This window comes from Pinus tabuliformis, chromosome 7 (assembly GCF_031772625.1).
Source record: "Pinus tabuliformis cultivar Carrire ecotype Pingquan chromosome 7, CPIR1, whole genome shotgun sequence".
Classification (NCBI taxonomy): Eukaryota; Viridiplantae; Streptophyta; class Pinopsida; order Pinales; family Pinaceae; genus Pinus; species Pinus tabuliformis.
This window is the reverse complement of record NC_142293.1, coordinates 1,550,572,340-1,550,593,881: the sequence shown is the minus strand read 5'-3', so window position 1 is coordinate 1,550,593,881 and position 21,542 is coordinate 1,550,572,340. Positions and strand designations below refer to the sequence as shown.

The window sequence follows — 21,542 nt, the reverse complement described above, 5'->3', positions numbered from 1 at the left end:
AATTATGTCCATAATAATATTAAATAATTTTTTTAATATAATGTACATATTTTTTTTTTAAATAACTAAAATTAATTTAATTAATAGCAATAAAATTATCATATAATAAATTGAATTCAATAAACAATTTTTTTTTTTTTTATTATTAATTTTTTTAATTTAATACTCTATTAAAAGATAGTTTAATATACCTTATCATGTTGATAGAATAAGTATACTATTACATATACCTTATAATGTTGATAGAATAAGTATACTATTACAATATTCCTTGCCCCGTAAATGAGCCAACAAAAAATATAAAATATCTGCCACATAACAAAGTGTATATATACATATATAACTTAATTTTATATCCAAAACTCCAATCCATTTTTTCCCTACTAAATTAAAATTTAAAATTCCTCGTAACACAATTATATTTATTATTCTTTTAATATTAATATAAGTAAAAATTATATTAATTAGGATAATATATAAAATGCACATAAGAAAATTAAAACTCACTCTTTATTTATATCGATATCGAGATTCAAAAAATAATGTGAAAATCTCGAATGAAAATTTATAAAAACAAAATTAAATATAAACTATTTGTTTGTACCAAGTAATATCAAAATCACAATTGTACACTTAAAAGGAGGGTTCCTTATTTGAGATCGTTTTACTTCTGAACAACAAACAACTGATAAGCCCTGCTTTCTATGATTGATTAATAATAAAACTATTCTGCATGATTGAAACAAAACGCTGGTGCAGTGATATCATACCCATAGCACGTGAACTGGTGCATTTACCACTAGAGATCTGTAACCACTGATTCACATTAGACCATGTAATTCCGATTCAAGGGTTTTCAATGCTGGGCGTGGCACGCAGAAGACCATCGTTACTCCGCTCTTGGTTTTCTGGGGAGGCAGAAATGCAATTGGGCAAAACAAAATTTTGAGCCAATTACCCGGGCAAGCAATGAGGGGCTCGCCCCATCCAAAGTCCACTTGGTTAAATCCCAGCCACCTCCAGTCAGTGAGAAATGTATCTTCAACACACGGAGGGGCTAAAGTGATCTCTTGGCGTGAGCGTTTCATTTCAAGGAACGCGATGCCTGATCTCACGTACTCCTCATTTACGGCTAACTTTGCCTTCTTTATCAACTTTACAGCATGCGAAAGGGATCCATTAACAACCTCTTCCGCTGTACTGCTGCGTGTACATGCCACGTACTGACCATTGCCGTAGTATCCCTCTGCAAGAGGGGGGTCGAACGCCCTCCTCACGTCGACTGGGAAGATAAACCTAACAACGTGATGAAGAGGAATTCCAAGAACCCTTGTTCTCGCTCGCCACGCGAACGCTGCCAAAACATCAAACGTTGTACAGTGCTCCTTCAGCTCCTCCACGATGGGCCGTTTTATCCTTTCCAAAGCATCCGAGTTGAGATAAAATGAGGCGAAGACCAGGTCCTCGGATTTCACAGTGGACATCGGAGTGTTAGGGTTAACGAAGTATCCACTTTCAAGGAGCTCATCATGCTGGAAAAGGACCGGATGGGGCGGCTGCTGGGGTTTCAGAAATTCCCTCTGCCACACTGGTTCAACGGAAAGCTTCGCCTCTCCTCTCGCAATCTCTGCAAGTCCCATGAGAAACTGGGCTGCCCCTCGTCCATCACACAGACTATGGTTGAAACTCACACCCACAACAAAGCCCCCGCAATTGAATCGCGTGACCTATTTTTTCAAGAGAAAAGCACGCCGTTGTGATCAACCATTTCATTAAGATCTTTCCAGTAATTGCAAAAGGAAATCCAACAGTATATGAAAATCAATTTACCTGCAAAATGAGAGGGGGAACTTCCTGGACTTCTGCGGTGAGCGGAAACTGAAAGAGCAGTTGCTCGAATGACGATTTCAGCTCCTCGAATTCTCCAGGAAGTTTGCTCTCCGTGGCCGCTTCAACGAAGAGAGCACCCTCTCCCGTGCAGTCTACCTGAAGTTTACGACCGTCTTGTGTTCTCCTTACCCGCCCTGCGAGTGGGTAATAGTAAGACAGAAGTTGTGACAATGCATCCTGAATAACCCTAGCTGGATTTGTGGCGGCGTAAATATTCTGGGAACCATTACTGTATACAAGAAATACATCAAATCTCCTCCTTACAAGGAAATGGTCGTCCAGATTGGAAAGGTAGAGGACGGTATTGGGAGAATGTCGGGAAGGTTGTACCAGAACAGACTCTATTACCTTTACAGGCAGGTGAACTTGGGAGCAATAAATATCACGGTTCTCCATTGATATATCCAGCTGCCACTTCAGCTTGACCTACTTCGCTTCTCAAAAGGCCCTCATCCAGTTAAATAGATGGAGATGACAAGTTTGTCATTGGTAGCAGACAAGTCGTGCCGGGCGGGAAGATTCGGTAGTAGGGTGCATGATGATGCTCTCAAACAAAAGTCCAAATTGTTGGAATCTTTGAATTGCGTATCACATGCCTGAAAAATACATTAAACACATGCCTGAAAATACATTAAAGTGCATCGTCGATTAAATAGTCGTGCGGGGCCGGAAGATTCGGGAGAAGGCTGCATAATGATGCTCTCAAACAAAAGTCCAAATGCTTGGAATCTTTGAATTGCGTATCACATTATCTGGCTATCAGGGGCTCATTAATAAACCTATACAGGTGGAAATAGGAACTTCCGAGTGTAAAATGGAGGAGTACGACAATGGTGACGAGCAAGACTCGGGGGGCGGTTCTACACTCGAAAAAGAAATGTGCCTGTGAAAACGGTCCACGTTCGCACTCGAATGATTGAAAGTAGAGCATTTCATTATGCAAAGAAGATGAATTTAATTAAAATAAAAAATAATAAAGACATAAAATTTTATCACACAAATGATGAAATAAAATATTATATCGTTGAAAGTTATTATCAAAAATTAAGAAATATAATTAACTAATATTATTTATATTAGCATGTACATATTTTAATATAATAATAAGTTATCTTAAATTAAAAAATTAAATGTCATGAAAATGAAAATAATAGAAAAACAAAAAAATTAAATAAAACAAACAAACAAAAAAGTAAATAAAAAAGAAACAATCACTAACTAATAGAAATGGAAACTATTAAATAGCTCATAATAAGACCTCAACCAATCATCTTACAAATAAATAATTTTAAATAATAATAAAATAAATAATAATTGAATTCTCAAGGCTAAATTATGGATAAAGGATGGAAATGTTTGGTCAAAGGTAAACTAATAGGCAGTGAAAGCAAAACTGAATGGGTAATACCATACCTACTGAATGGGTAATACCATACCTGTTGCATGTATAATAAATAATCCAGTTGGAAAGCATGACGGTTAAAGACATGGAGATATTAAATTAATGATTGTTTAATCGTGTAAATGAATTAAGAATAGTCTTTCGGTAGAAATCACATAAGAGTGGTTCATGATTGTGTAAATGATTAATATCGATAAAATAATATAATATGAAAATATTGTGTAATCTTATAAAACTTGGGATCATACACATTTTATTAGTGTATTTTTAAGTGCAATTTAATTGTGTTTCAATTTTGAGTTTTTTTTAATATATTTTTTTGAATACATAAATGGATTTAGCACTCTAAAAAACCCTTTGTGCACTCCAATTATGCAGAGTAAAAAATTTAAACTCAAGTTTTTAAAAGTCAATGTCCCATTTTGATTAAAATTAACATGAAAAATAGTAATGAGAAAAGCCATCTTATCTATAAATTATACTACTCCTTTATATAAATGATAATTTCCATAATTTTTATATAAATGATAATTTCCATAGATTTTATGATGTTGGTGATTGGGTTATATTTATAATAATAATTTATAATTTGTTGTATCGAGAGAAGAAAAAGGTAAAATTGTTGTGTTTAGAAGCCATAAGTAAGCATGTTATAAATGATTTATAAAAAAAATAATAAAATGATAAAAATAATGTTTATCTTTAAAATAAAAATAACTTCATATTAAAATAATACAAATAACAATTCTATGTTATTGTTATTTTTTTATTAATTTTTTTATTGGTAATAAAGATAAATTTATTTTTATTCATTTTTATTATTTTTGTTTAGAAGTTAAGATTAAACCATATAAAAAATCAAATTTCTTGGAATACAACTTTCTTTTAAAGTGAAATGATCTAATCAATCTTAAATTCATCGTGGAAAACCAAAATTAAAATAAAACTAGACTAATCCTGATACAACAAACAACAAAATTATAGTTGTCCAATACACTAATCTTCATTATCCTTAAAAAAAACCACCTATAACACTAATTTGCATTTTCCCTTCTATATTTTAAAATTGAAAGCTACCGTTCTGTATTTGGAACATGGTATTCCGAATAATCGCCCATGACAAGTCAAACTTAAGATTAATTTAGAATAAAAACAATGGCATATCTTCCCATTATTTCAACCTATCTGACTCCGTTACATCTACATTGTGCTTAATTTTCCATATGGTTTTCTGTCCTATCTCATTTTGAATAATCGCCCATGACAGGTCGAACGTCAAATTGATTTAGAATACAGTTGAAAACAAATGTCATATCTTCTCTTTCTTAATTTCAACCTAGATGATTCTCTTCGATCTGCATGGTGCCTAATTTCCCCTATGGTATTCTATCCTATCTGATTTTGTAGCAACTATGAAAGTTAAACGGTTAACCATGTCCCGAAATTCCTGAGGAGAAGAGGATCCGATATGATGCGGAGAATAGGGCAGTATTACTCTGAAACATCTCACACCCTTTTTCTACAAGTGGTTGTTGCCAATGCGCAACTCGTCTTTCACGGAGTCAATTCTTTCATTGTTCACGGAGTAATAATTAAGCGGTTGTTAGTAGAATAAGAAGCAAAGTTATCTTTTGTGAAAGACCGGTATGTATGGTCTTGGATCCGCTGAACTTAGCCCTATTACACATTTCGGGAAAATGTTAATAGTAGCGAGGTCAAACTGCTACCCTTGGATTACCGGATATTTTAGGAATTTCGATTACGGAAACCCTCACTCTTCGGTAAACCTACGTAAACAGTAGATTTGGTTTATTTAAAATAGTACGGAAAAATGATATTTTAAATTTTACTTTGATTGTAAATTTGGTTTATTATTTATCTTTGATTGTAAATTTGGTTCAATGTTTATGAAGCAAAGTCATGATTACATTTTCCTAAATGTTATATTTATTTTCAAAGCCACTCTTAGCTTTTTCTTGATTACATTTGAATAAAAAGTTTTATTTTGGTTGTTTTGAGATTTTTGGTCCACTGTCACATTGTGATAAGGATTGTCTCAAAACGAAAATCAACCATGGTCAATCATGTTCAACGATTTTTATTTTAGTGTTTATAATATTTATCTTAGGGTTTATATACCTTGGATTTATAATATTAGTCTCTTAGTGTATTTATTATTCAACCATGGTCAACCATGTTTTATAAAATCATTTGTGGTCAACCATGGTTAATCATGGTTAATCATGGTCTAATGTCGCATTGTGAGAAAAATTGTCTCAATAAGAAAATCAATCATTGTCGCAACCATGGTCCAACATCACATTATGACAAAGATTGTCTCAATATGATAATCATAGTCAACCATGGGCAACCATGATTTGTAAAGTCAAACATGGTTTTCTATCGTCAATCATGCTCAACCGTGGTCACATGTCGCATTGTGACAAAGATTGTCTTGATATGAAAATGAGTCATGATTAAGCATGGTGAACCATGGTCCAACATTGCATTGTGACAAGGATTGCCTCTATATAAAAATCAACCATGGTGAAGCATATTTATTTTAGTGTTTACAATATTTATCTTAAGGTTTATATACCTTGGGTTTATAATGTTAGTCCATTGGGATTAATATTATTCCCTTGGGTCATAATCCCTTGGTGTTTTAGTATTAATCCTTTGTGTTGTTTGTTCCCTTGGGTTCATTGTTCCTTGGCTTCATAATATCAATCCCTTGGGTTTATTAATCTAAGGGTTCATATTCCAAAGGTTTAATATTATTCCATAATTAATATTATTTTAGGGTTTATATACCTTGGGTTTGTAATTTTTATCCCCTTGGTTTATTATTCCCTTGGGTTTATAATATCAATCCCTTGGGTTTATTGATCTAAGGGTCCATATTCCTAGGGTTCACTATTGTTCCCTTATCTTTATAGACCCCTGGGTTTACCATGGTGAAATGTCGTATTGCCAGAAATATTGTCTCAATATGGAAATGAACCAGGGTCAACCATGGTCCAACGTCATGTTTTGACAAAGATTGTCTCGATATGAAAACCAACCATGTTCAACCAAGTTTAAGCATTGTCCAACGTTGCATTGTGACAGGGATTTTCTTTATATAGAAATCAACCACAGTCAACCATGGTCAACCATGTTTATTTTAGGGTTTATAATATTTATGTTAGGGTTTATATACGTTGCATTTGTAATTTTTATCCCTTGCGTTTATTATTCCCTTTGGTTTATAATATCAGTACCTTGGGTTTATTGATCTAAGGGTTCACATTCCTAGGGTTTAATATTATTCCCTTAGGTTTATAGTCCATGTTTTTTTAGTATTAATCCCAAGGGTTTGTTATTCCTTTGGGTTTATAATATCAATCATGGTGAAGCATGGTCAACCATTGTCTACCATGTTTTATAAATTCAATGACGGTCAACCATGGTCCAATGTCGCATTGTGACCAATAGTGTCTCAATATGAGAATCAACCATGGTCAACCATGGTCCAATGTCGCATTGTGATAAATATTCTCTCGGTTTGAAAATCATTCATGGTCAACTATGGTCAACAATGGTCTACTGTCACATTGCGATAAGGATTGTCTCAAAACGAAAATCAACCGTGGTCAACCATATTCAATGATGTTTATTTTAGTGTTTATAATATTTATCGTAGGGTTTATATACCTTGGATTTATAATATTAGTCCCTTAGGTTTAATATTATTCAACCATGGTCAGCCATGTTTTATAAAATCTTTTGTGGTCAACCATGGTTAATCATGGTTAACCATGGTCCAACGTCGCATTGTGAGAAAGATTGTCTCAATATGAAAATCAATCATTGTCGCAACCATGGTCCAACATCACATTATGACAAAGATTGTCTCAATATGATAATCATGGTCAATAATGGTCAATCATAGTCAACCATGGTCAACTATAGTCAACCATGGTCAACCATGTTGGATGAAGTCAACCATGATCATCTATGGTTCATCATCGTCAACCATGAATTGTAAAGTCAAACATGGTTTTCCATGGTCAATCATGCTCAACCATGGTTGAACGTCGCATTGTGACAAAGATTGTCTTCATATGAAAATGAGCCATGGTTAATCACGGTTAACCATGGTCCAACCTTGCATTGTGAAAATCAACCATGGTCAAGCATGTTTATTTTAATGTTTACAATATTTATCTTAAGGTTAATATACCTTGGGTTTATTATCTTAGTCCCTTGGGTTTAATATTATTCCCTTGGGGCCATAATCCCTTGGTGTTTTAGTATTAATCCCTTGAGTTTATTATTCCCTTGGGTTTATTGTTCCTTTGGGTTTATAACTTTTATCCCCTTGGTTTATTATTTCCTTGGGTTTATAATATGAATCGCTTGGGTTTAATGATCTAAGGTTCGATATTCCTAGGGTTTAATATTACTCCCTTGGCTTTATACACCCGTGGGTTTACCATGGTATAATGTCGCATTGCCACAAAGATTGTCTCAATATGGAAATCAACCATTATTCCCTTAAGTTTATAATGTCTTGGGTTTTTAATATTAATAACTAGGGTTTATTATTTCCTTCGATTTACAAATCATAGTCAACCATGGTCAATCATGGTCAAATGTCGCATTTTGACAAAGATTGTCTCAATATGAGAATCAGTCATTGTCTCGACCATGGTCCAACGTCGCATTATGACAAGGATTGTCTCAATATGAAAATTAACCACGGGCAACCATGTCTTTTTTAGTATTAATAATATTTAACTTAGGTTTTATATACCTTGGGTTTATAATATTAGTCCCTTTTGTTTAATATCATTCTCTTGGGTTCATAATCCCTTGGGGTTTGAGTATTAATCCCTTTCCTTTATAATATCAATCCCTTGGGTTTATAATATCAACTTTGGTCAACCATGGTGAATCATAGGCAACCATGGTCAACCATGTACAAATGTCGCTTTGTGACAAAGATTGTCTCAATATGAAAATCATTCACGATCAGCGACAGTCAACTATGATTAACCATGGTCCAACATCACATTGAGACAAAGTACTAATTATTATTATTATTATGTAAAAATGAATGAACTATTAATATTATTATTTAATTAATTAATATTATTCTTAATCTTATTTACTAATATTTAATTAAGAAATTTTTATTATTATTTAATAATAATTAATTAACCATTAATTATTATTTATTATTAGTAAATTACGTTTAACAATATGATTAGTAACTACAGTTACTACTACTATTATTATTATTATTATAAACTAATATAAATTATAAAATAAAATAAAATATTTATATTTTTCTAAAAACAATATTAAAAATTGATTATTTTTTTAATCAAATAAGTAATTATTGAATTAAATTTTATAAAAATAAAATGATAAATTATCATTATTATTATTAATGGTTTGTGTCATAAATACAAATGAAACCTTATACCTATATCAACCACATTTACTATTAATATTATGAGTTAATATTATTATTAAATATTTAAATTATATTAAATAAGTTAACATTAAATAATATAAAATAAAATATTATAGAGTAATTTAATATTATTTTAATATATAATATAATATTAATATAACAATCATAAATATATAAATAGATAATAAAATGGTTGTTATTATTTATATAGTTATTAATAATCAGAAATAATTGATTTTGAACGAAAGAAATATAATAATTATTAATGCTGTTGATATAGGCCTATGAACTTATATCAATCACATTGGTAAATGTGATTGTGTTAGTAATAGTGAGATCGAAGTGGTACCTTTGAATTATGGGATATTTGAGGAATTAACTTTGGGGCGAGATAAGAAAATGTCAATTTAGCCCAAGGAAACAGTAGATTTGGTTGATTTAAAACAACACTGGAAAATGTTATTTTTAATTTTTCTTTATTGTAAATTTGGTTTATTTAAATGAGGCGAGAAGAATTCCTCAGGGCGGAGTCTGAGTGGAGGAGCGCTGCGTTTCATCCAATCATCTCGTGTCATGGCAGACCAATAGATCATCTGCAGGTGCGTGGGGAGGGCCTATTTCACAATATAGGTGGTATATGTGACTTTCTACCCGCATGCATGTCTCGTTCCATACTCTATTGCCACGTCTCTGCCTGGATGCATTTGCCGTCATCCGGGCCTCGCATCTGTAAGCGACATCCCTCAAAAAGTTTCATTTGTCCTCCCGTAAACCTCACAAGTGGCAACTATCCACTATAATATATCCATTGTCATTCTCGGTTCGTTTTCTTTCGTCTCTGCGCACTCTTGCGCGGGACATTGGTTTCCTATCTGCTTTGTACTCCTTTGATCTCCCACAGAGCTCAGTTCAGTTTTTGTTTTTATTCCTGGTCCCGGAACCTTTTTGGTGTATGCATCCATCACAACTTATTGACTCTGGCGTGCTGTACTCCACTGCGGCGCTTCTCCCTCGGCTCTTGCTTCGGTAGAAGGTCAGTTCTTCAATTCCCCCTATAGGCATGAATGAAGTGGATGTTTCATATGATAAAACCAGATTATAAAGATTTTACAAGAGTATAAAGCAATATAGAATTCTGAGTTAAATTGGTAGTACAGGAAATACATGAAGTAATATATTTTCGTTTTAATATACTCCTGTTTTCATTTGAAGTTATTCATGTTACTGGGCTATCACAGTGAGTTTATATCTTAGTTATAGTTACAAGCGAAAGTATTGCTTTGCTATCTACACCCATGACCAGGTTCAATTCTTCTGAAAGGTTATGGTCGTCTTTGGAATACATCAGAAAATACTTCTTTGTTTATAGGCCTTGCTCTGATATACGGTTCAAGGTGTGCCATTGGTGGTGCATTTTCAAAATCGTCTGTTGCTGTATTGTCTGCCCGGATGCTTCATCATAACCTGCATTTTCCTACTATTTTAACTCTACTGGTTTTTTCCGTCATCGGGTGTTTCGGCTCCATCCCATTTCCGGCACATAATCGTGGATAGCTCTTAATTAAATTTTCAAATTTCCATCCTCCGTAGACCGCCATTTCCTTTTCTGCCTCCACCTCTGGGCTATAGGACTTCCTCGGCTGCAACACTTGTCCTTTTTTTGACTATCTTTAGTCCTTCTTTATAAATCGTTTCCACTTTCTATTAATACCTGGAGGTCTCTAGGCTTTATCAGTACAATCTCCTCGGTTTTTGCCTTGTACTTTCGGCCTTCTGCATAGATTTTTCTTATATATGGACTTCAATCGATATCCCGAGGTGGCTATCTTTCTGGAAAGAATTTACTCACCCTGTTTTGACTCGTGTCTATCCTTTTCCTTTCGTCTGGTGGCTGACGCAAGTCCATTCCCTTCTCTGAGATGGACATCCTCAATGTGGAATCTGACACGTCGGATCTGGTAAAAGCAGCTATGGAAGCTGAAGCTAATTATCATGGTACTGTTAAAACATCCGAATGGCACTCCAAGTTGGCAGAGCACCTTCTTCCATCCCACCTCGTTTCTGATCTGAATGCAGACTCTCTCTCTACTCCCCGTCGCAAACAGAATCACCGTCCTGCTAAAATTACATCCCCCCCCTCTGCTATTTGTTTGGATGGTGTCAAACTGGTGGACCGTATCGCTAGCTTACAATCCCGGGCCCTGATTGGGAAGTGGCACTTCCCAGACATGGACGATGGTCAGATAAGAAAATGGCTTGCTGCCCGATGGAGCCCTCTCATTGGATATACTCCCACCATTGTCCAGGATATGCGTGACTGGTACAGTTTCCATTTTTTGAAAATTAAAGACCTTAATATCATTTGGGGTCTCCCGTGGGTGCACGGGCGGAGTTTCTTGGCACTTCATAAATGGTATATAGGTTTTGACCCTCTCAGAAACACCCCTCAGAACAACTTCATTTGGGTCAAATTACCTGCTCTGCCCATCGAACTGTGGACGAAGGAATCTCTTTCCTGCATTGGGAATGCTATCGGAAAATTTGTTTATGTCGACCCCAGATGTCTTGGTGCTAAAGACAAAAGGGTTGCCTGGATACTGATAGAGAAAGACTATAGAGGAGGTTTTCCCGACCACATCGATCTGATCTAGGGTAATTTATCTGCCAGCCAAAGGTTAGACTACTGGGGTGTACCTTTTAGGTGTTCCCTGTGTCATAAAACGGGACATTTAAAAGACATATGTCCTCGAATACCACATGGAAAGGCATGGAAAAAAGTCTACAAGATGAAACATAGCTCCCAAGTCACGGCTTTGTCTCCAAATAAGGAAGGCGGAGAAGACTGCAATTTCAATTATGCTTCACCTTTTGCTCAAATCCTCTCTCAGTCCTGTTATCAGAATGGTCAACATTCACCGAAAATATCAGGGGGCCTGACTCATCGACCTTTCCTATCGCCCAGGATCTTTAAATCTTCCTCCATTCCTTTAACTAAATCGAATTCCATGGGAAATCTAAATGCTATAAGTGGCTCTGTCTTTTCACCCCAGCCTCCTCCCCCGGAACCTTCTCTCGATAATCCTGTTGAACCTCCCTCACCGATGCCCAATGATTTCTGCCTGCCCCTAAAGAAGGATTCCATCCTCATTATCCCCTCATCTTCATCGTCGCCTGCCAAAAATGATCATTTCCCGCCGAATCGCTCTGCCTCTAAAGGGAAAGCTCCCATGTCCATGGCTTCCCCTTGGCCACTCCTCTCCATTCTCCTTCCAACTCCATAGGCAGTGATATCGACATGCTCCTTCAGAACGATACTCTTCATCTGCTCCCTTTGACTATCCATAAACCCCGTAATTCATCTTCTCCTGTCATCAGTCCTAATTCGGCGAAAAACATCACTGTTCGCCGTAAAAACAATAAGGGCAGTAGACACTTTAGGGGCAGATGTGGCACTCGCAGTCTGAATTATCAGGAATCCTCCCTCATTGATATCCCCATCTCGAATTATTCTGAATCCGGGCCTCTTAGAGCAGAATTGCCCGAGAAGAATTCCAGATGATGAATATTCTTTCTATTAACATAAGGGGTCTCGGAGCTGACCCCAAGTTTGTAGCTCTAAAAGACTTATTTTTCTCTTCTCCATACAGGTTGATTCTACTTCAGGAAACCATGCATGACAGACAGGATACTATCTCGTTCTTCAGGCGTATGCTGCCATCCTGGTATATGGCGGCAACGGAGGCAAATGGCCTCTCTGGTGGACTAGCTGTATTATGGGATCCGAGGTGGATATCTGCAAGAACATTCTGATGCCTTGGGGGAATCCTGATGGTCGCAAAATATAGAGGATACGCTGACTGTTTCCACATACTTAATGTTTATGCTCCCTACAAAGACAGAGCTTCCTATTGGAATTTGTTTTTAGCCTCTGGTATTTTGGAGATTGAAACGCTCCTCATCGCAAGAGACCTGAATTGCACTTTGGGACCTGATGAAGTTTGGGGGAAGGGGAAAAAGACCGATTCTATTGGGGAAAAGATCAGGGAAGCAATGCTACAATATAACTTGGTAGACATTTGTCCAAACTATTTGTCTCCCACGTGGGACAATGGAAGATCCAGGGAAGCCTACATAGCTAAAAGGCTGGATAGATTCATCTTGCATGAAAATCTGCTGGAGAAATATGGCATTCCGAGCTCCCATACACTCCCCGTGTTCATTTCGGACCACCGACCGATCTCTTTACAATGGATGGAACAAAATTCTCGAAAAAGTTACCCTTTTAAGTTTAACAGGTATTGGCTTGAAGATGAATCATTTATTTGCATGGTCCGCGATGTTTGGGGGGCAAACTGTCCTTCAACGGATGTTTCTCCAACAATGAACTTGATTAATAAAATGAGGAATCTTCGATCCAAAGTTAAAGAATGGCAGATCCAGAAAAAACAAAAAAACTGTTCAGAATTGAAGAAGATTGATAATGAACTAAAAAAATTAGCCGAGGGTATGTCGTCACATTCCATTCCATGGAGCACTCGGGCACGGATTTGGGAGCTTGGAAAGATGAAACAGAGTTTATTAAAAATTGAAGAAATGTCATGGCGACTAAAGAGCCGAGCCACTTGGCTAAAGGAGGGAGATAAAAACACTAAATTTTTTCACCGTTTTGCAAGCAAAAGATGAGCCACAAATTCTATATGGAAAATAAAAAATGAAGAGGAGGATTATTTACACTCACAAGAAGATATATCTAAAGAAGCTGTCAAATACTTTAAAAAGGCATATTCCCGGGATGCTAATAGGAGAATAGAAGATATTTTATGGGGCATAGAACCTTTCTCAAAAATGTTTGATGATGAGGATAATGCAAGATTATATTCTGCTGTATCGGAGGAAGAATTGCTCACTGTAATGAAATCATTTAAGAAGGACAAATGCCCTGGACCTGACGGCTGGACCATAGACATTTTCCTCCATTTCTTTGATATGATGAAAAGCGATATCTTGGGGATGGTGGAAGAAACTAGAATTCAAGGGAAGATACATCATATCATTTCATCCACCTATATAGCATTGATTCCAAAAAGAAAGGATTCCCTTACTTTCGCAGACTTCAGGCTGATATCTTTATGCAATGCCATCTATAAAATCATATCAAAAATCATAGCTGAAAGAATCCGTGGCAACCTAGCAATTCATATCTCAAAAGAACAACATGGGTTTCTAAGTGGCAGAAACATTTTAGAAGCAGTGGCTATCGCTCAGGAAGCTTTACATTCAATGCAAACCAAAAAAATTGGAGCTGCCATCCTTAAAATTGATCTAAAAAAAGCCTACGACTGCTTAGATTGGAGCTATATGAGATGTTTACTTATAAAAATCGGGCTAAACGACCTGTGCACTAAATGGATCATGGCATGTGTGGAAGGGGTCAACTTTGCCATTCTCATAAATGGATATCCCACATCCTTCTTCTTAGCTGAAAGAGGTCTGCGTCAGGGATGCTCCCTGTCACCTCTCTTATTCATCCTGGTCATGGATACTCTTAGTCTCCATCTGAAAAGAGCGGTTGCTGCGGGAAATATCGGCCCTCTGTCCATTTCCAGAGGTAACTCTTTTACACACAACCTTTTCGTGGATGATGTCCTACTGTTTGCTTTACTATGTAGACAATCTTGGCTCATTATGCATGAGATATTAATATCATTTCAAAGGGCCACAGGCTTATTTATCAACGAAGGGAAATCCTCCTTTCATTTCGGTAATGTTAATTTGGACGAGATGGAATATATATCTCAGTTATATAACATCCAGGCAGTTTCCATCAAAGAGGGTATCAAATATCTGGGATACCATCTTAAGCCCACGGGTTACAACATTTCTGACTGGTCATGGATCATTAACAGATTTTACAAGAGAATATCGGGGTGGGAATTTAAATGTTTATCCTTAGCTGGCAGAATGATACTCTCTCAGTCGATTCTAGCACAAATTTCTGTTTATTGGGCACATCTGTTTTACATTCCTTCAACTATCATTAAAAAATTAAACTGTCTAATGGCTACCTTTATCTGGGGAGGATGCAAGGATAAGAAGAAATTCCATCTTACTAAACTGGAAAAAATCTCCCTCCCCAAAAAAATGGGAGGTTGGAGCTTAATGAATCTTCGTCTGTTCGGCTTGGCACTATTATGCAAATCATTTTGGAGAGCGGTCTTTGGGGAAAGTCTATGGAGTCAAGCTATCAGAATGAAATATATGGGGAACAAGGATATATATTATTGGTACAGGAACAGATTTATGTGGCCCTCTCAAGGATCGGCGATCTGGAGAAGTTTTCAAAAGATCCTCCCTTTCTTCATCAGGAATATAGTTTGGAAACTGCATACAGGAAACAACATTCTTATTGGATCGGATGCAATCATGGGGGTAGAGATGGATTCCCCGATTTCTCCACAACTTCTCACGCTCCTTCACCAAAAAGGCCTCTTCTACTGGGCACAAGTAATAAAAGAATGGAAGGGGGCTATTCCTCAATGGAAATCGAATAGAGAGCTGGGCTTGGGAGGTACAATGGCTGTCCAATGGGACAAGATTATTTGGACTATGAAAAATGCTGGAATTTACAAAACAGAGGACAGAGATAGGATTGTTTGGCAGGTTAAGAGAGGCCGAACCAATGTGTTAGTGAGAGACATATATCTATCCTTGATAGAACAGCGAAGAGAAATCTCTCAGAAACTTTTTCCATACTCTTTATGGAAGACCGACTGTCCACTAAAAATAATACTGTTTTCATGGCTAGTTTACTATAACAAAAATCTAACATGGGCAAATTTACAGAAAAGAAACTGGCATGGACCAGCCATATGCATAATCTGCCTATCTAATACAGAAGATAACATGCACATTTTCTTAAATTGTCCACTATCTCAGAATTTATGGAAGCAGATGGCATCTTATTTTGGTTTTCCTGAAACTTCTCACCCCTCCATAACAGATGCATATGAATGGTGGGGTTCTCAGAAAACAGTTTGGCGTCCCATTCCGCTAATTGTCAACTGGTTCATATGGAAGTGGAGAAATAAAAGGATTTTTCAAAACAGCAAGGAGGAATTTGGACATATTTTTGATAAGGTCATCCCCTTCTATTATTCGATACTCCCAAACATTCCTCAATAGATCAAGTATCAAAAAATAGCCTCAGACTCACATCAGCTATTCTTCCCACAAGCACATTTTGATGGAGCATCAAAAGAAGGAAAATGCGCATGTGGCGTTTATATCGGTATAACAAGGGAGCTTCAATATTTCATGTTTTGGAAAGGTGGCAATGGAACAAATAACAAAGTCGAGGCCATGGCTCTACATGGTCTGCTTCTCTTCTGCATATTCATGGACATCGGCCCTATCAATATCTATGGTGATTCCAAAATAATCATTGAACACGTGAAGGGAAATCAAACCATAAAAAATGACAGCCTTTCTGGATGGCTGGGCAGGATCAATTCTCTATGGAAGCCTTCACTATTCCCTATCACACACATTAAACGGGGACAAAATGAGCAAGCGGATGAACTATCAAAAAAGGGTATGCAGTCTCCATATGGTAAGTGGCATCTGAGTATCTCTGTAGAATCTACAACATACATCATCCAACCTTTCTCTATGCTGGGTAGTTAAAGTGGACAAAATCTGGTATACTTCATGCTGCCATGATAAAATGTTTGTTTGTTTGTTTGTTTTTTTTTTTTTTTGACCAGGTATTGCCATATTTTTGAACTGATGAATACTTTTCCATGATGATAAGAACTCTATACAGACCTCATACTTGTCTTACGAACAAAAATGATGTAAAACTGAAATACTTTCTGAATAGAATACTATGTCGGGGATATAATCTCGCTCATATGTATACACTGATCCATTTTGAAAATAATAAAAGTACTATACAGCTTTTTCTTCTGAAAAATAAAAATAAAAATTGGTTTATTTAAAACAGCTATGGAGAGAGTTATTTTAAAACGTTTCTTGCATTGTAAATTTGGTTCATTGTTTATGGAACAAAGTCACGGTTAGGATTTTCTAAATGTTAGATTATTTTTCAAAGCTAGTTGGATGTCAAAATCTGCAAAGTCATTCTTAAATTTTTCTCCTTATTAGATTTTACTTAATTACACTTGAATTGAAAGCTTTATTTTGATTGTTTTGAGAATTTTTTTTAGGTTAAATTTCTTTCAACGTTAGTTGGGTGTCAAGAAATTGCAAAGTCATTGTTAGATTTTTCTTAACAGTGAACTGCAAATAACTCAATTGCCGGGAATTCTGATAATCCGATTCAACCTCCTTTCCCAGAGGCATTTCCATGTAATAAGATCATTCAAAATGAAGTTATCCCTGTAAATCATGATCTAGTCGATGTTTTCCAACCCATGATAGTACACTGATATTTGTCAACGCCCAGAGGATTTTCTCTATTGCAATCCGATCGTTTGTGGAGACTTTCCCATTGGAAAGATGCTAATATATATTCATAGGGAAACCAGAAAGGTGTTGAGATCGTCCTACATACACAGCGGAATTTTAGTTAATACTTTTCAGAATAGTTTGATTTAAAAATAAAGAAAAAAGGAAGCAGCATCAAGTTAGCCGTTTCAATCGAACTTGATTAAAACATTTACACATACATGATAAAAAGACTCGACTAAAATTACAATAACTAAACAACACTAATACAATTAAAATAAGGAAATAAATACAAAGTAGGTATAAGAAGAATATGAATATTAATGTTTTGAAAAATTAAAAAATATTAAAATTAAAATTTATTAATTTGGAAATTTTTTACACTTGAAACCTAATATTTTTATTATAAATAATATAAGTGTTACACATCTTAACACAAAATTACTCCTTAAAAGAAATTACCTGTGAAAATAACATGTGGCTAAGTTTTTATGCGATGTTCTAGATTGTAATATTACTATCTACCCTTTCGAGTGTTATCTATATATATATACACCTTATCATATATTTACCACTTTATTACATTCTAATTTTTAATACAATGTTATGTATGTATGCTCAGAATTTATAGCTTATATTATAGTCTAATTTTTAATATAATGTTAGTGAGTACCATGGATAATGGTCACCAACACATTATTATAAGGTTAATTGATGTATTTGTTACAGTTTGTAAAGCGGCGTTTGATAAATATATGCTTCAATCATATTAATCGAATCCCTCAGAATCTTTTTTTTAATTGATTTCGAAATACGAGGTATGCGTAGAATTCAGAGTTGTCATTCATTCACAAGGGGATGATTTAGGGTTTATTCTAGACCATCGATCTAGATGGAGGGCATTACTAGGGTAACTGCCCCTCTTAGACCTTGTGGCCCTTGGCTCATTTGCGCAAGTTCGCTTTGGAGCAAGATTCGCAACTCAAACCCTCATCTTCATTTCTCGTACTTTATTTTCCTTCATTTTCCTCTTCACATGCAACTTGTGACCTTTCACCTCCCTTTTCTCCTAATTTCCTTTAGTTTCGTAAATAAAATATCAATCAATGCCTCTTGCCTTTTCAAATCCTTTGCCATTGCCTTTTCTAATTTCCCCTTAGCCAGAAACACAACAAGTTATGTCCACTAGGATATTTTGCCCAACAATAAGCTTGGAATAAGTGTTCCATGACCTTGGTCTTATTTTTCCTTTATTAACTTTATTACATGAAATTTTAACCCGGAGTTGTTACACCTACTCTACTACTCTACGGAATTCAATTCACAATTTAGAAAAAAAATCTCAGACATGCAATGAGAACTAACACACATGCAGACAATTTTTTTTCCTGGGGAAAGCAATCTGCTAAAAACCCCATTGTTTATTTGCATGAATTTGATGAATAGAGATGTATTATAATTTCCGCTCAACTGAGTACAACCTACAAGCGAATAACCTATATTTGTGCTCCCCAAGAAGGTATGCCCCGGACTTAGTCAATTTTTTCCTCTCCTTGAGCCCGTATTTCCTTGCTTAATTCCTTGAGAAATTAGGCCCCTATTATTTAAGAGTTTCTCCAAAATTTATTGCATGATTCTCAAGGTTGATCATCACACTGCATGCAACACCTGTACACTCAAGACAAGTTCACAACTAATATTACACTTCCTTGGAATCTCCACCACAGTTGGGGAACTCGCATTTTCTACATGCACTAGCTATTTTGGGTTGAGTCATCAGTTAACAGGATGATGACTGAGTTTGGTTGAAGTCATAGTGCACAACTGACCTTCCACTATTTCCTCTAACACTGAAATAGTTTAACTAAAAACAACTTGAGATAATTGACCTTGACTGCTAAAAATTAGCAATCACACATTCTTAACTAAACTCTAAATCCTTCAACTCAAATTTACTAAGTAAACTAAGTGACACAAGCCATGTCACAGAAGTTAACCCCATCCAAGTTGTGAGTTGATGTGGAAATTTAAATTTTCTCAATTTAATCAAGGCAAAATCAAATTGAGAATTTGTTGTTGCATTTTTCAAACTACTTTAACACTATCAAATCAAACAAATAAAAATAATTGGTTTAGTAAGTTATAGACTAATATTTCTAAAATTAATTAATATTAATATAACTAATGCTAATGTAGGGTAGTTAAATTTGACCATCGAAATTTAACATAGTAATAAGTTTATTTGACGATGTTCATCTCAATGTATAAGTGAAATTCAACACTTACAAATACATAAATCAATAATTAAACACTAATTTATAAATGTATTAATAATTAAATGTTATGACCTTTTTTATCAAGATAATGAACTAAATTCGAATTAATAGATGAAATGATTCTATTTGAATCATTTTTTTTCGGTTAGTTTTATTTAAAATCTAGTACAATTTTTAAAAAATTATATTTTTAACTTGTTTAATTTGCAATAATCAAGTGGTCATGTATTTTTTCAAGCTGTAAAATCTATTTATGTATTTAAAAGTAGTCTATTAATTAAAATATGCCAAATTAATTTAAAGATAATAATAATTGTTTATTAAACATTAATAATAATAAAATATTTATTATATTTTTTTTCGAAATTTTCAACATAAATTACTATTAATATATTATAATTTATATTTATCGTTAAAATTAATATTTACCAAACAAAAAATAATATTTACCAAACAAAACACTAATAAATATAATTGATACCTCAAATAAAAATTATAAATTATATTATTTTTAAATTCAATTTAAATTTATTTTAATTCGCAATCTACTAAGCACCAAGGAAATTAAATCAATAAATCAAAACTAATACTTTTTTGAATAACATTTAAGATAAATATTATTCCTTGTTCCTGTGGGACCCCCTATATAGATGAAACTATTAATCAAAGTATTAATGAGCACGAAGCTAACCTAAAACATAGGAGAACCAAGTCTTTCGCACTAGGAGCATGCGGAGAAGACCAAACATCATGTTTGTATTGAAGAGGCCAATGTTATTGCTAAAGTTGCACAGTTCCATCACCGAAAATTTAGGGAAGCCATTGAGATTGAAAGAAGGCCAACCAATCTCAACAGAGATGATGGTTGGAAGATCAGTAGTTGCTGGATACCTACCCTCTCTTCCTAGTCGTTTTTTCCCCTTCCTCCCCTAGCTTGTTCTAGTTTTCTTTAACCATAATTCTTTTGATCCTCTTTGAATATCTCCCTTGATTTCTTATTTTTATGAGATAATCCTTTTCTTAACTAGATTAATTATCTAGTTTAAGATATTTAAATAGCAAATTTATGTTCCATTAGATAGCCTCCCTAATAAATTTATATTTATTAGTTACCCATCCTTTAACAATAATATTATTATTATAACACTATTATATTATTAATAATAATACAATGAATCCTTACATTTACTAATTTCCCTAAAACTATTAATATATGTTCCTTTTAGATAACTTCACTAATAAATCGATAGTATTTAATTACCCTAACTATTAAGAATATGAATAGGACTATAATAAAAATTTAATAATAACTAAATGTATATTACTATGTTATACATTAATATAAATATTCCCTTCTCTATGATCTATTATATATAATAATTAATATTATTTTAGTTATTATTAATCGTTATATTTACTAATTTCCATTAATATTACTCCCATTAAATAACGTTACTATTGTATTCATATTAATTGATTATACAAGTTATTAATATTAAGATTAATACTATGGCATTACTATAACAATAATATAATATTTATTATTATTCATTTTTTAATTACTAATTGTAAATTTCCCTAGATCTATTATATTCTATTTGGTTACTTTTTCCTCAATATAACACTTGATAGGCGATGAAATCATTTTTATGTTATTTTTTTAATATTATTATAATTTAAACAATTTGAGTAGTAAAATCTAGCCGTTTCTTAGTCGATTTTAACCGTTATCATGTCTGACCTAATAGCCTTTTCATGCTAATCTAGTTGTTGGAAGATTTGCTCTCCCTATTTAATATGTAGCCATGATCGGATTCTTCAACTTTTCATGAGGATGAACCACACTCATTGATTCGAAATAAGTCAACAAATATAGTATCATGTGATTTACGCCAAATAACTTTTCATAAACTTAAACTTTGACCTAAAACCAAATAATAATTAATTTCTTTAAAAAAATAACTACCATATATAACCAAAATCAATATTTTTAAAATAAGTTTACAAACAAATTAATAATAATTAATTAAAACAACTAAATTCA

At 34.3% G+C, this 21,542-nt stretch overlaps 1 protein-coding gene across 1 annotated transcript; it reads right to left on the bottom strand.

The window, feature by feature from the left end:
• Positions 1–821: 821 nt before the first annotated feature.
• On the bottom strand, positions 822–2,305 carry LOC149253824 (taxadien-5-alpha-ol O-acetyltransferase-like). The gene is made up of 2 exons (XM_089456938.1): positions 1,831–2,305; positions 822–1,727 (listed from the first exon to the last, which is right to left on the bottom strand). Exons 1-2 carry the CDS (start codon positions 2,284–2,286, stop codon positions 822–824), a joined length of 1,362 nt encoding a protein of 453 aa, XP_089313064.1. The 5' UTR covers positions 2,287–2,305.
• Between the last annotated feature and the right edge of the window lie 19,237 nt (positions 2,306–21,542).

What these genes read in the sequence shown, in the direction of transcription:
- LOC149253824 (XM_089456938.1), bottom strand. Translation starts at nt 2,286, where the DNA reads ATGGAGAACCGTGATATTTATTGCTCCCAAGTTCACCTGCCTGTAAAG. An exon ending in TTCCCCCTCTCATTTTGCAG is followed by an intron (nt 1,728 to 1,830) that starts GTAAATTGATTT and finishes TTGAAAAAATAG; the next exon opens with GTCACGCGATTCAATTGCGG.